This window comes from Hypanus sabinus, chromosome 3 (assembly GCF_030144855.1).
Source record: "Hypanus sabinus isolate sHypSab1 chromosome 3, sHypSab1.hap1, whole genome shotgun sequence".
Taxonomy (NCBI): Eukaryota; Metazoa; Chordata; class Chondrichthyes; order Myliobatiformes; family Dasyatidae; genus Hypanus; species Hypanus sabinus.
The window spans coordinates 37,662,056-37,675,446 of record NC_082708.1 but is presented as its reverse complement, the minus strand read 5'-3'; the positions used below and the strand labels follow the sequence as shown (position 1 = coordinate 37,675,446).

General features: G+C 39.2%; 1 protein-coding gene across 1 annotated transcript in view; it reads left to right on the top strand.

Annotated features, from left to right (window-relative positions):
- brca2 (BRCA2 DNA repair associated) overlaps positions 1 to 13,391 on the top strand; it is a 110,548-nt gene that overhangs the window by 91,258 nt on the left and 5,899 nt on the right. Inside the window, exons 23-26 of the mRNA XM_059964110.1 lie at positions 1,503 to 1,669; positions 5,123 to 5,261; positions 11,002 to 11,258; positions 12,688 to 12,834. Coding sequence (XP_059820093.1) covers positions 1,503 to 1,669; positions 5,123 to 5,261; positions 11,002 to 11,258; positions 12,688 to 12,834 — 710 coding nt within the window. The remainder of the gene's footprint in view (positions 1 to 1,502; positions 1,670 to 5,122; positions 5,262 to 11,001; positions 11,259 to 12,687; positions 12,835 to 13,391) is intronic.

Sequence of the window (13,391 nt, the reverse complement as noted above, 5' to 3'; positions counted from 1 at the left end):
TTGTATTCTAAACCTCTAGAAATGAATGCCAACATTGCATTCGCCTTCTTCACCACCAACTCAACTTGGAGGCTAGCCTTTAGGATACCCTGCACAAGGACTCCCAAGCCCCTTTGCATCTCTGCATTTTGAATTCTCTGCCCATCTAAAAAAGTCTTCTTGTTTATTTCTTCCACCAAAGTGCATGACCATACACTTTCCAACATTGTATTTCATTTGCCACTTCTTTGCCCATTCCCCTAAACTATCTAAGTCTCTCTGCAGGCTCTCTGTTTCCTCAACACTACCCACTGCTCCACCTATCTTTGTGTCATTGGCAAATTTAGCCACAAATCCATTAATCCCGTAGTCCAAATCATTGATTTCTTCTTGTGCTCTTGATCTCAGTAATTTTCAATTCACCAAAAGCACCACTTCATGGTGGCCTAACATTTTAATTCAGATTCCTGTTTCTGTTCCAACATGTCGATCCATTGTCTCTTTTTGTGGCAAGATGTTACCACTGCATTTTGTGTTTATTGTTATGGTAATGGTATTATTCAGTCAAATGTTTGAAATAGTATCAGTGAGAAGCTAACTGTTTCAATTGCATTAAATGTCCTTAAAAGTAAGTAAAGTATGGAAAATGCTGAGTAAATATTCTTTATCAAATATTAAGTTTGTTCAAACAAAAGAGCTGGCCTCTGCCAAGTAAAGGCAACTGTGTTCTAAAATGTGGCTGGCTGCAGAAACTCATTGGTGGTACTGCACAGCTATTAGAGCTGCTAACTTGCAGTGCAGGAAATTGGGTTCATCCCTGACCTTGGGAATTTTCTGCATGAAGTTTGCATGTTTGGCTATGGCAATGTAAACTTCTAGCTGCTCCAATTTTCTCCCAAGTCCCAAAGACATGCTGGTTGGTAGGTTAATTGATCACTGAAGTTTGTCCCTAATGAAAGAATCTTGGAGTTGCTGAGGGCATAGGAAAAATACAAATAGGATTAATGAAGAATTGATATATATAATTGGGTGGTTGATGATCAACACAGGCTCAATAGGTCTGTTTCCTTGCTGTATCTCTCTGACTTCATTGGGGCTCACAACCCCTGTGAAGTTGTGTTGTGCAAGTCTCTTCATTCCATCAGACAATTCTTGTTCCATCTATTGCAGTTTCTGCAGCCCCACATTAACCTCATCATTCCACCCCCACTTCCTCAAACTGAAGTGGAAGGAAGTCATTCTTGAAACCAGTGGATCGCCAGAGAAGTGGTGTTTAATTATTGTTTTATCTTGATTATAATACATTTATTAACATAATTATTGCTGATGTCCTATATTAATGATCAGAAGCCATATGGTAGGTGGTACCAAGCTTAGTACAATAAATAGTGTAGGAAAAGTGATGCTGTAGCATTTCTTTAAAAAGATAACTCACAAACTACTTGCTCTTTGCCTTATTCATAAAATATTTAAATTAATTGGACTCTGACAAACACTAACAAGATAATATTTCTTCCAAATAGTCTATATGTTAAATATCTGGCGCCCAATTGCTGAATTACGTTCCCTGCTAAAAGAGGGTAGAAGATACCTGATCTATTATCTATCTGCTGCATCATGCAAGGGTCGGCATAATTATGTTGATCTGCAGTTGACTGCTACAAAGAAAACCAGGTACCAACAGCTGCAGGTAATTTAGTTTTTTACATTCAGTTTAATATTTAGCTGTGATGTGAGCGTGTTGTAGGAAGAAATTCTGATATAAATGTTATTAATGAGTTGTAGAAAGGGGAAAAAGTGGAGAGAACAAAGAAAATACAAATGATAACGCAGAGAACTAAAGTGGTCCACGTGATTTGATGTTTTCACAATTGTCCAGTTAATCAATGAATGAACCAAGGTAGATTTCTAGCATTCTCTTTTCTTTTCCCCATTCGGAGAGGCACAACATAGTACTTTGAAAAAATCTGAAGCAAAAGAGCATACTTGAAATCTTTGTAGATCAGTGAGGATAAGCTGAGCTCAGTTAGATGACCTTGAATTAGAACTCCAATCCGACAAAAACTAGCTAATTATCTGAAATGCTTATGTCTGACATTTGGTCCCAAGAGCTACATAATCAGGAGCTATTCTTTAAGCTCACATTGAGCTTCCTTGTAACAGATGGGACGCTAAGCATAAAGAGGTCAAAGTGGGAGTGGTATAGGAGAATGCAAGTGACAGGCAGCTAGAAGTTTAGGGTCAAATTTTTCTGATTAGAAGTGTTCTGCAAAGTGGCCCTTTTACTTGGTCCACAAACTCAAAACAGTCCTTGGGTGAAGCATTATAATTCACTAACACTTCTGAGCTACTTTTCTACATTCAATACTCATAATGTAGTCTTCTTGAGGGTCACTTTTGTATTTCCAGGTATCTGTTATCACTAAGAGCTAATATATCAAGGCTAGAGTCGTTGAAGGTATTCAAATTGTATTTGATGGCAGCAGTGCATTTAGAAAATTATTGTGATGCTCTGGGAAGGGGAGGGGAGGGTGGTGTGGTCGCCAGCCCACCCCTGCCTTTCTAATGACCAGCACTGTTTATTGTTCTTGTGTTAAAGTGCTTTTGTGGGATTATGGTGTGAAGTTCCAGTTCATTTAGTGTTACATTTTAGCTTGGGTTATATAGTTATTCACTTGTGTATTTGTGGGTCACCCTAACTGTAACCGGGGTGTGTGATGGTCACCTCCCCCATCTGTATGAGACTGGTTGGGTTCACTCTCAGGGGTCATGGTGCCCGGTCTGTTTCGTGTTTGTCCTAATAAAATGGTTGTTGAGTTAACGAACTTCCTCCTATATCATTATGGACCAAATGCTTGACATGTGACTTTTAAATAAAACTCATTATAGTACGACATGCTGATATGTTTATAGAGGAGAGTATCTTTGGGAAGGGTAGTATTTAATACTCATCCCTTTGTATCCTTGAGAAAGTGGTAGGATTATTAAAGTGGACGTAAGTATTTCCATAGTATTGTTGGGTTTTTGGCCCAGGAATGGTTATTTTCCTTCAAAATGTTAAGGCCATAAGACATGGGTTCAAATTAGGCCATTCAGCCCATTGGGTGTGCTCTGCCATTTCCTCATGGCTGGTCCATTTCCCTCTCAACCCATTCTCCTGCCTCCTTTTTCCCCATAATCTTTCACACTCTGACTAATCAAGAACTTTTCAACTTCTGCCTTAAGTACACCCAATGGCCTGGCCTTCACAGCTGCTTGTGGCAACAGATTCCACAGATTTGCCACCATCTGCCTTATCCCTGTTCTAAATGAACGTCCCTCTTTTCTGAAGCTGTGTTCTTTGGTCTTGGACACCCACACCATAAGAAACATCCTCTCCACATCCACTTTATCTAAGCCTTTCAACATTTGATAGGTTTCAATGAGATCCCCCTTAATTCTTCTAAATTCCAACATGTATAAGCCTAAAGCTATCAAACACAGTCATCTGTTAACCATTTCATTCCCGGAATTATTCTCATGAATCTCCTCTGAACCCTCTCTAATGTCAGCGTATCCTTACATAAGGGGCCCAAAACTGCTCTTACTACTCCAAGTAAGGCCTCGCCAGTACCTTATAAAGCCTCAGCACTTGCATCCTTGTTTTTTGTACTCTAGTCCTCTCGATGATTTTTAACATTTGCATTTGTATTCCTGACCACTGACTCTACCTGCAAATTAACCTTAGAAGTACTCATGCAGGATTCCCTAAGTCTCTTCGCAGCATGGATTTTTGAGTTTTCTCCCCATTTAGAAAGTGGTCTGTACTTTTATTCTTTCTACCGAAGTGCACAACCATACACTTCTTGACAATATATACTATCTGCCACTTCTTTACCAATTCTCCAAAGCTAAGTCCTTCTGCAGCAGCCTTGCTTTCTCAACACTACCTACCTTTCAACCTATCTTTGTATCGACTACAAATTTGGCAAAAAAGTCATTAATTGCATCATCTAAATCTTTGACTTGCACATAAAAAAGAAGCAGCCCTGAGACTGATACCTGCTGAACACCACCAGATTTGCCAGCCAATCAGAAAAGGCTCCCTTTATTCCCACTCTTTGCCTCCTGCCAATCAGTCAATGCTCTATCCATGCTAGTATCTTTCCTGTAATACCATGGGCACTTGTTTAAGCTGCCACTTGTGTGACACCTTGTCAAAGGCCTTTTGAAAATCCAAGCACATAATATCCATGTTATGTTCTATAATGTGGAGAAGGTACTTGCAGGCTGTAGAATTCCCGTATGCCCTCAACCTTGTTCCTTTTAATGGAAGTGGTCATGGATTTAGGAAGTGCTGTCAAGGAAGCCTGAAGGCAGATGATAGATTTTTAGTAAGATGGTGACATGCACACAAGTCACTGCTGGATACTAAAACCATCAAGTACTACATAATTATCTCAACAGCAAGTTGCTCGATAGCAATGGAGATGGTTTTATTGCATGCTGTTGTTGTGTTGTCACCTGGACTTGTCATGTACCGATGAGTAGTGTAAGTGATTGTCTTGGAAGTTTTTATTGCGAATGCAAATCCTTGTTGGATGTTGGTAACATAGAATACTACAAGTTCAATTCACTGGTTCATTGGCATGACTGGCAGGAGAGCTGCATTGTTTCAGTTGTAGTGAGGACTAGGCAGAGGTCTTGCTTGTTGCAGCTGACCAGGGGAGGAGACGCCAATGTGATGTGGGAGAGCCCCTGTGGGACATGCTGGAATCCATCCTTGGATTATGGGCTGACCCCTCTGGTGTTCATTCAGTGGAAGAACAAACTAGATGAGGACAACTTGTCATCAATTCTATAGACATGCTGCTCAGGGACTTGAGCTGTTTTTTGCTTTGTGACTGTTTTCTGAAATCATAACCATGTGTGCTGGAGGAATGCTGTTTCATTTGGCTACATTTGTGTATGGTTGAATGATACTTAAATTTGAACTTCAATTTGGTTTTGGACTATCAGGTAGTTGTCTGCTGATTGAGCTGGGAACCAAAACAGGAGGAAAGGCTAAAATCAAAAATTCATTTTAGAGCCAATTGGATATGGCAGTGATGGACCCATTCTGTGCAAAACTGAGATTTAACAGTGTATTTTTTTAATCTTGTAGGCATCTTCCAGTGTGTTAAATCAACTCTATCAACCTAGGCAAGCAGTCGCATATAGTATGTTGTGTGATCAGTTCTTTAGAGCTGTCTGCAAAGAAGTGGACCTGGCAGGATATGTGATCTACATTTTGGGGAAAACAGGTACTCATTATAAAATTTAATGCATCATTGTCATTAATGTGCCATATTGTATGATGTGAGTGATCATGGTCTTTCCATGGCCATAACTGATCTTGGCAAATTTTTCTACAGAAATGGTTTGCCATTGCCACCTTCAATGCAGTGCCTTTCCAAGACAGGTGACTCCAGCCATTATCAATACCCATCAGAGATTGTCTGTCTAGTGTCTCTGGTTGCATAATCAGGACTTGTGATATGCAGCAGCTGCTCATACAACCATTCATCACTTGCTCCCATGGCTTCATGTGACCTTGATCCGGGGACTAAACAGTTGCTACATCTTACCCAAGGGTGACCTGCAGCCTAGCGAAGGGAAGAAGTGCCTTACACTTCCTTTGCTAGAGACATATCTCTACTGTGCCACCCAAATTAATGTATGGAACTCCTAAAAGATTATTTGTCTCAATATTTATTCTGCAGAGCATTTTTTTTCTTTTCTGAATATTGTAAGTGTTTAAGATCCCTTCAATTAAGCACCTTCTCAATCGTTTAAAAGGTTAAATAGAAAGTCACAGGTATTGGTTTATTATTGTCATGCAGAAATATACATTGAAAACCTTGTGTTGCATACTGATATTACAGATCATCAGTATTATAGTGCATTGAGGTGAAACAAAGTAAAACAATAACAATGAAGAATACAGTAAAACTACAGAGAATGTGAGATGCAGTTAAACAAATTGCAAGATCGTAGCGAGGTTGATTGTGAGGTAGAGTTCATCTTAAAGTACAAAAGATGTGTTCAAGAGTCTACAATGGAATCATCTGCAAACTTCAAGCAGAATCTGGCCACTTAGTAATGAGCGTAGAGGGATTGGATATCGGGCTAAAGTGTTATAGCCTACTGTTGCTGATTGTGGTCAGTTGATCAGCAAATCAAATATCCAATTACAGAAAGGGAGTTTAGTGATGAGTTCTCCTCAAGTTATAATACTGAAGGTGAGTGGTGGTCAATAAACAATAGTTTGATATAGGTATCTTTACTATCCAGATGCTCCAGAGATAAGTGTAGGACCACGGGGGTAGCATCTGCCATAGATCTGTTTTGGCAGTAGATAAATTGCAGTGGGTTGAGGTTGTGTGGAAGACCAGAGTTGATGCGTGCCATGACCAGCCTCTCGAAGCACCTCAAAATGGTAGATAACTACCACCCAGTGGCTCAGTCGTTAAGTAGTTTACAAATCTGCAAACTGAAAGAGAATTAAAGTTTTAACCTTGCTGTTTCAATAAGAGTTGGGATTAAGGAAGCCATTATATTGTGTTTATAAACTAAATGCCTCAAGTTTTTTAAAAAAATTCTTCATAAACATGGGTTTAAGACTAGTGCCTAGCTTGAAAGTCTTTAAGTAGCACGTAACTTTTCTGCAGTGATACAATGGAAGCATTTTATTAGTATTGCTGGATAGCTTACTGAGTAGATGTTTTTGAAATGGTGGAAATATGAAATTAAAAGAGAACGCTGAATACACTCGTCCTGCTGCACTTCAAAGAAACAGTTTACATTTCATGTCTTGAAGCATTTGACCTGTAACGCACAACTTTTTCCACTTTCTACAAATACTGCCTGACTTGCTGATTTTTTTTTGTGACGACACTGCATGGTAAAATGCCCTTATCACAATCCATAATCAATTACCAACAGGCTATAAATGATGTAATTTGGTGATTGAGATTTATCAGTTTATCTGCACTGTTTAGAGCGAAAAGTCTTCCTGGTGAACAAAATGCTGATTACATGACAATAATTTCCTTATAGAATTAGTTCTGCGAGAAAACAAGCAATTCAAAAGGCTAGTTCAGTTACATTACAGATTAGCTACTACTCAAGTCAAGTTTATTGTCATTTAACTATATACAGATATACTGTCAAATGAGATGTTTCTACGGACCAAGGTGTAAAGCACAATTGTATGTACATACAACATACAATAACTTAGAAAAGTAAGGATAAAATTGGCAGGTGAATTACGCATAAATAAACAAAGTAAAGTGCATAAATTATTAAATATTAAGTACAGAACAGATTAACCAGTGACACATCAAATGCGATGCAGCAGGGAGATCAGAAGCCTAATAGTTTGAGGAAAGAAATAATAAATTTCCCATCCTGTCTGTCTTGTCTGTGCATCAGAGTCTCCCGCCTGATGGTAGAAAGTCAAAAGATGCTGGATGGATGGCTGGGATTCATGATGATGCTAAGGGCCCTGTGTATTGCAGTGTTCATGATAGATGTCCCCAATGTCATGGGGAGACCCCTATGATCCTCATGGCCATTCTCGCAGTCCTTTGTGGGGATTTCCAGTCCGATGCTCAGTTGCTCCCATACCAGACGGAGATGCAGCTTGTCAGGACACTCAATGGTGCTGCTGTAAAAATTCAGTTAAGATAGGGGGTGGTAGGAGGGAGCCTCGCTTGCCTCAGTCTCCTTAGGAAGTGGAGACACTGCTGTGTTTTGTTTGGGGAGGTGATGTTGAGGGACCAGGTGAGATCATCCATGATGTGAACTCTCAGGAATTTGGTGCACTTACCTCAATCTGAGAAACCATGTATTTGTAGAAGGGGGTGGTTTGTCTGCACCTTCCTGAAGCCCCCAATGATTTCCTTGGTCTTTTCCACATTCAGATTTGGGTTATTGTTTTCACACCAGACTACCAACCCCTCCACTTCCTTCCCCTCTGTACTCTGACTAATCATTGTTGTTGATGAAGCCAACTGTTGTGTCATCCACAAACTTGATGACGTGGTTTGAGCTGAATCCATGTGTCAGCAGTGTGAGAAACAGCAGACTGAGCACACTCATACCTTCAGGTTTAGATTCTACCTTTTATGATACGATCACAACAATATGGAAGGAAGCCTTCTTCTTTCCCTCCTCCAAAGTAGGCATACAGTTATTTTCTCTCGCATTTGCTCATGAACTTCTTTATTATTTCTTGCTATTAATTTGCCGTAAGGGAGATTTACAGTAGCCAATTAAGCAAATAGTATGTCTTGGGTATGTCAAGGAAATCAGAGTACTAAGAGAAAACCCAGGTGATCATAGGTAAAACATGCACACTTCACATCATCGTCACTTAAGGTCGGGATCTGTGGTACCCTGTTAATTCTTTTCCTGATACTTTTATACTTTATTGTCACCAAATAATTGATACTAGAGCGTACAATCATCAGAGTGACATTTGTTTCTGCGCTTCGCACTCCCTCGCTATTGGAATATTGGATGTTGTAATATTGGAAGTGATTAATAAAGACCTGATGTTGTATCAGGACAGTGCCCATGTAAGTGAGGATTCATTAAAGTATTCTTTAAAACTCAATAATACATGTTTGATTGCAGTTTTGAAACCTAGTTAAGGGAGAAGCAAAAATCAGATGTATCAGTATTACAGTGGAGTAAAGGGAATTACAGTGGCATGAGAGAGCTGGCCATTGTTGATTGGAAGGGGACACTATCAGGGATGACAGCAGAACAGCAGAGGCTGGAGTTCCTGGGAGCAATTCAGAAGGCACAGGATCGATACATCCCAAATAAGGAAATATATTCCAAAGGGAGAATGAGGCAACTCTGGCTGACACGAGGTCAAAGACAACATAAAAGCAAATGAAAGGGCATATATTGTTGCAAAAATGAACCAGCGTTAGAGGATTGCAAAAATCTAAAAAAACACAATAAGGGGAGAAAAAACAAAATATGAAGGTAAACTAGCCAATAAGATAAAAGATGATACCAAAAGTTTTTTCAAATAAATAAACAGTAAAATAGAGCTGAGTGTCAAATCGCTGGAAAATAATACTGGAGAGGTAGTAATGGGGGATAAATTTAGTAAGTATTTTGAGTTTGTTTTCACTGTTGAAGGCCAGAAATTCAGAAGTGTCAGGGGACAAAAGTGATTGTAGGTTGGATTACTAAGGAAGAAGTGCTTGAGAAGCTGAAAGACCTAAAGGTAGATAAGTCACCTGGACTAAATGAACTACACATTAGGATTCTGAAAGAAATAGCTGAAGAGGTTGTGGAGGTATTACTAGTGATCTATCAAGAATTACTAACTCTGGAATGGTTTCTGAGGACTGAAAAATTACACTCTTTCAGAAGGGCCAGTTAGCCTGACTTCAGCAGTTGAAAAGATGTTGAAATCCATTATTAAGGGTAATGTTTCAGGGTACTTAGATGCACTTAATAGGCCAAAGTCAGCATGGTTTCGTAAGGGGAAATCTTGTCTGACAAATGTGTTGGAATTGTTTGAAGAAATAAGCAGGACAATCTAAGGAAACTCAATGGTTGCTGTTTACTAGGATTTTCTGGTCCGTTGCCAAGGTGCAGCAAGTGAGGCTGCTTAACAAGATAAGAGCCAATGGTATTGCAGGAAAGATACCAGCATTGATAGAAGATTGGCTGACTGTCAGGAGGCAAAGAGTGGGAATAAAGGGGGTCTTTCTGGTTTGGCTCCCAGTGACTAGTGGTTTTCACATTATGCTGTATGTCAATGAAGAAATGGGGAGTATGCAGAAGGACTTGGGAGATTGGGCAAAGAAGTAGCAGGTGAAATACAATGTAGAGAAGTGTATGGTCATAACTTGGGTAGAAGGAAGAAAGGGATAGATATTTCTTAAATGGGGAGGAAATTCAGAAATCAGAGATTTAAAGGGAGTTGGAAGTCCTTGCGTACGGTTCCCTAAAGATTAACTTGCTGGTTAAGTTGCTGGTAAGGAAGGCAAATGTGATTTTAGCATTTATTTTAAGAGGACTATAATATAAAAACAAGGAAGTTTTATAAGGCATTGGTCAGGTTAGACTTGAAGTATTGTGAGCAGTTTTGACACTCCCTATCTAGGAAAAGATGTGCTGGCATAGAGAGTCCAGAGGGAGGTTCATGAGAAAGATTCCGCGAATGAAAGGGTTAATATATGAGGAGTGTTTGATGACTCTGGGCCTGTAATTACTGGAGTTTAGAAGAATGGAGTGGGGGTGGTTCCCATTGAAACCTCTTGAATATTTATAGGCCTTTAGTGGGGAGGCCTAGGTTCAGAGGGCACATTCTCAGAACAGATGAGGATTTTTTTAGCTAGAGAGTGGTGAATCCTTTTGCAGTTCACTGATCCTGTTTACAGTTATTGTTCTATAGATTTGCCAAGTATGTCCGCAGAAAAGTGAATCTGGAGGTCTATGTGGTGACATACATGTACTCTGATAATAAATTTTACTTTGGATTTGTGGAATTCATTGTCATGGATGACTGGCGAGGCTAAGTAAATAGGTATACATCCTTGATTAGTAAGGATCTCAAAGGTTATGGAAAGAAGGTAGGAGAATGGGGTTGAGAGGGATAATAAATCAGCCATGATGAAATGGCGGAGCAGACTCAATGGGTTGAATGGCCTAATTCTGCTCCTGTTTTTATATAATAGTTCAACAGAATTAATTGTGAAGGAAATCAAGTTCAATTGGCTTGATGTGCTTTTGTGTGTGTGTGTGTGTACAACTCAAAAGTGGCCAGTAATTGAGCATTAGTTGAATATTTAAATCTTCTACAATATCCATTGTGATAAGTGAAAATATAAAACTGTTGTTATGATAGTTAATGTTAACTCATGTAGAAGATTTATTCTTAATTGTAATGCACTGATATTATATTCCCATTTTGTGTGCAAGACATTTGTGGGATCCAGGAAAGAACATCAATTTGTCTGTTTTAAACTGTAGATGGACCTTCAACTGTGTATTTGGCTGATGAAAATCAGGATCTAGTAGCTATAAAGTTTTGGACCAATTTTAAACAGCTGGCTGTGGAAGACGTTATCAAGCCAAGTGCCCTGGTTGTTGCAAGCAACTTGAAGTGGACATCAGAGAGTTCCATGGGTATTCCTGTGCTGTTAGCTGGGGATCTTTCCAACTTTTCTGCAAATCCAAAGGATGGACATCTTCGAGAAAAATACATTCAACTAAAAAGTTCTGTCCAGGTGGGGCATTTGGAAAATTCCTAGATATAATACAGCCTAGAATAATACAACTGCAAAAACCTAAAACACTTTAAACTGGAATGTGTAATATAACAAATTTTCATCTTGGTTTATAAAATGGTGGCATTAGTCCATGTATTTTTAAACCATAATGTCTCCATTGACATGCAAATATTAAGGATGGATCAAATGTCATCATAGCTGACAGTATCTTCCATTTCCTCAAGCTGAAGTTGATTCATACACAGAACAAGAAAAAATGTTATTGTATTATCATCCATATTATATTGACCAATAATATCCCAGTAAATTGCATTGTAATTGTTTGGCTGGGCAGGCAATGTATGTCAGCTGCATAATATGGGAAATAGTGGACACCATATGCAGCTATATCTGTAATCTAGATCTATGAGGAGTTCTTGCTCAGTTAGAATGGAGTCTGCACTTCAAACGCACTCTGCTTTCCTCAGGTATTGCCAGTATAGCTGAGTTGTTGCTGAGTTGAGTACCTTGGAGTATAATTCAAAAGAAAACTATTATATGCTAATGTCCGGATCCTGACCTGAACCATATCAAAATTAGTTGAGATTTTAAAAAAGTAAATGCATGGACCGAAAATGGAGTCTTAAGATTACAGATACAGTAATGGTTGCTGGCTTCTGCAACAGTATTTAAATTTTAAATGATTAACAAACTCTGATAATCCAGTATCTCTTCACTTCCAGTCCACCAGGTATTGCTTGTAATGCTCCTTTTAAATTCAGAGGCACCCTGTTTCTGAACTCCATTTAAACTTGCCAGCTATTTCCATGTTAAGTTAGAAAGCAGCACAGCCAGTAGAACAGCAGTGAAAAAATTACAGCAACTTCCAAATTTTCAATTTGCTCGTCTATATGCCAGAAGTACTATCAATTTCATTCTGTAATGACAACAAGCACTTTTTCACCATTTCAGCTGCTGCATTTTGGCCAATACATTATTGTATTTTCACATGCAGCCAAGTATTGCTTGTGTTTCTTTCATTTACTCCCACATTCAAAAGAATTAGAGGATCTGGTTATATATTTCCTCAGATTTCCTTGCAACATCAGAGGCAATTTGACCCATTATGTCTATGCCGGCTCTGAACAATCTCATCCATCCCATTCCTCCACCTATTATCCTGTAACCCATTCTCCTTTTCAGACATGCATCCTACCATCCATCTACAGTGGAGTAATTTACAGTGATCAATTAACTTAGCAACCAACAAGTCTTTGGGATTTGGGAGGAAAATGAAACAGCAGGGGACTCTGTTGCTGAGGTTTGTTGTGTAGCTGGAAAATTGGCCAAGGATTGGACCTTTTTGGAGGTGACAACACCACCATAAAATCATTAAGCCCAGATACTACATTTATTAACATGTGCATCATTTAATTGATTGCTTTAGAATATACAGAGTTTTGTCAAGGACACTGAAGAAAAGGTGAAGACTATTCTTGGAAAAATTGGTACTCCAAGGTCGAACAAAGACTCTGATGACATACTTACTCCGAACAATAAAAAATCCAGTATCACTTCAATCAGTGGCACCTTGGTATGTATAAAGGTATTCCAGCAAATATTGTAGGTAGATTTTACTTGTAGAATATTCTTATTTATAAGTTCTTTCCTTAAAATTGCAAGGATGTAATGCTATCACAAACAAGAGAAGATCTGTAGATGCTAGAAATCCAAGCAACGCACAAAATGCTGGAGGAACTCAGCAGGCCATGCAGCATCAATGGAAAAGATACAGTCATCGTGAAAGATAGACTACTCTTTTCCATTTTGTGTTGCAAGGATGCAATGCTGAGAGCTTTGTAAGACATTGGTCAGACCACACTTGGGAGTATCATAAGCATCTTTGGGCCCCTTATCTAAGAAAAGATGTGGAGGCATCAGAGAGAGTCCAGAGGAGGTTCATGAGAAAGGTTCTGGAATTGAAAGGGTTAATCTACGAGGACTGTGGCTCTGGGCCTGTACGTGCTGTTTAGAAGAATGAGGGAGCATCTTATTGAAACGTATCCACTTGGAAATGCCCAGATAGAGTGGATGTGGAAAGGATGTTTCCTAAAGTGGAGGCGTCTAGGACCAGAGGGCACAGCCTCAGAA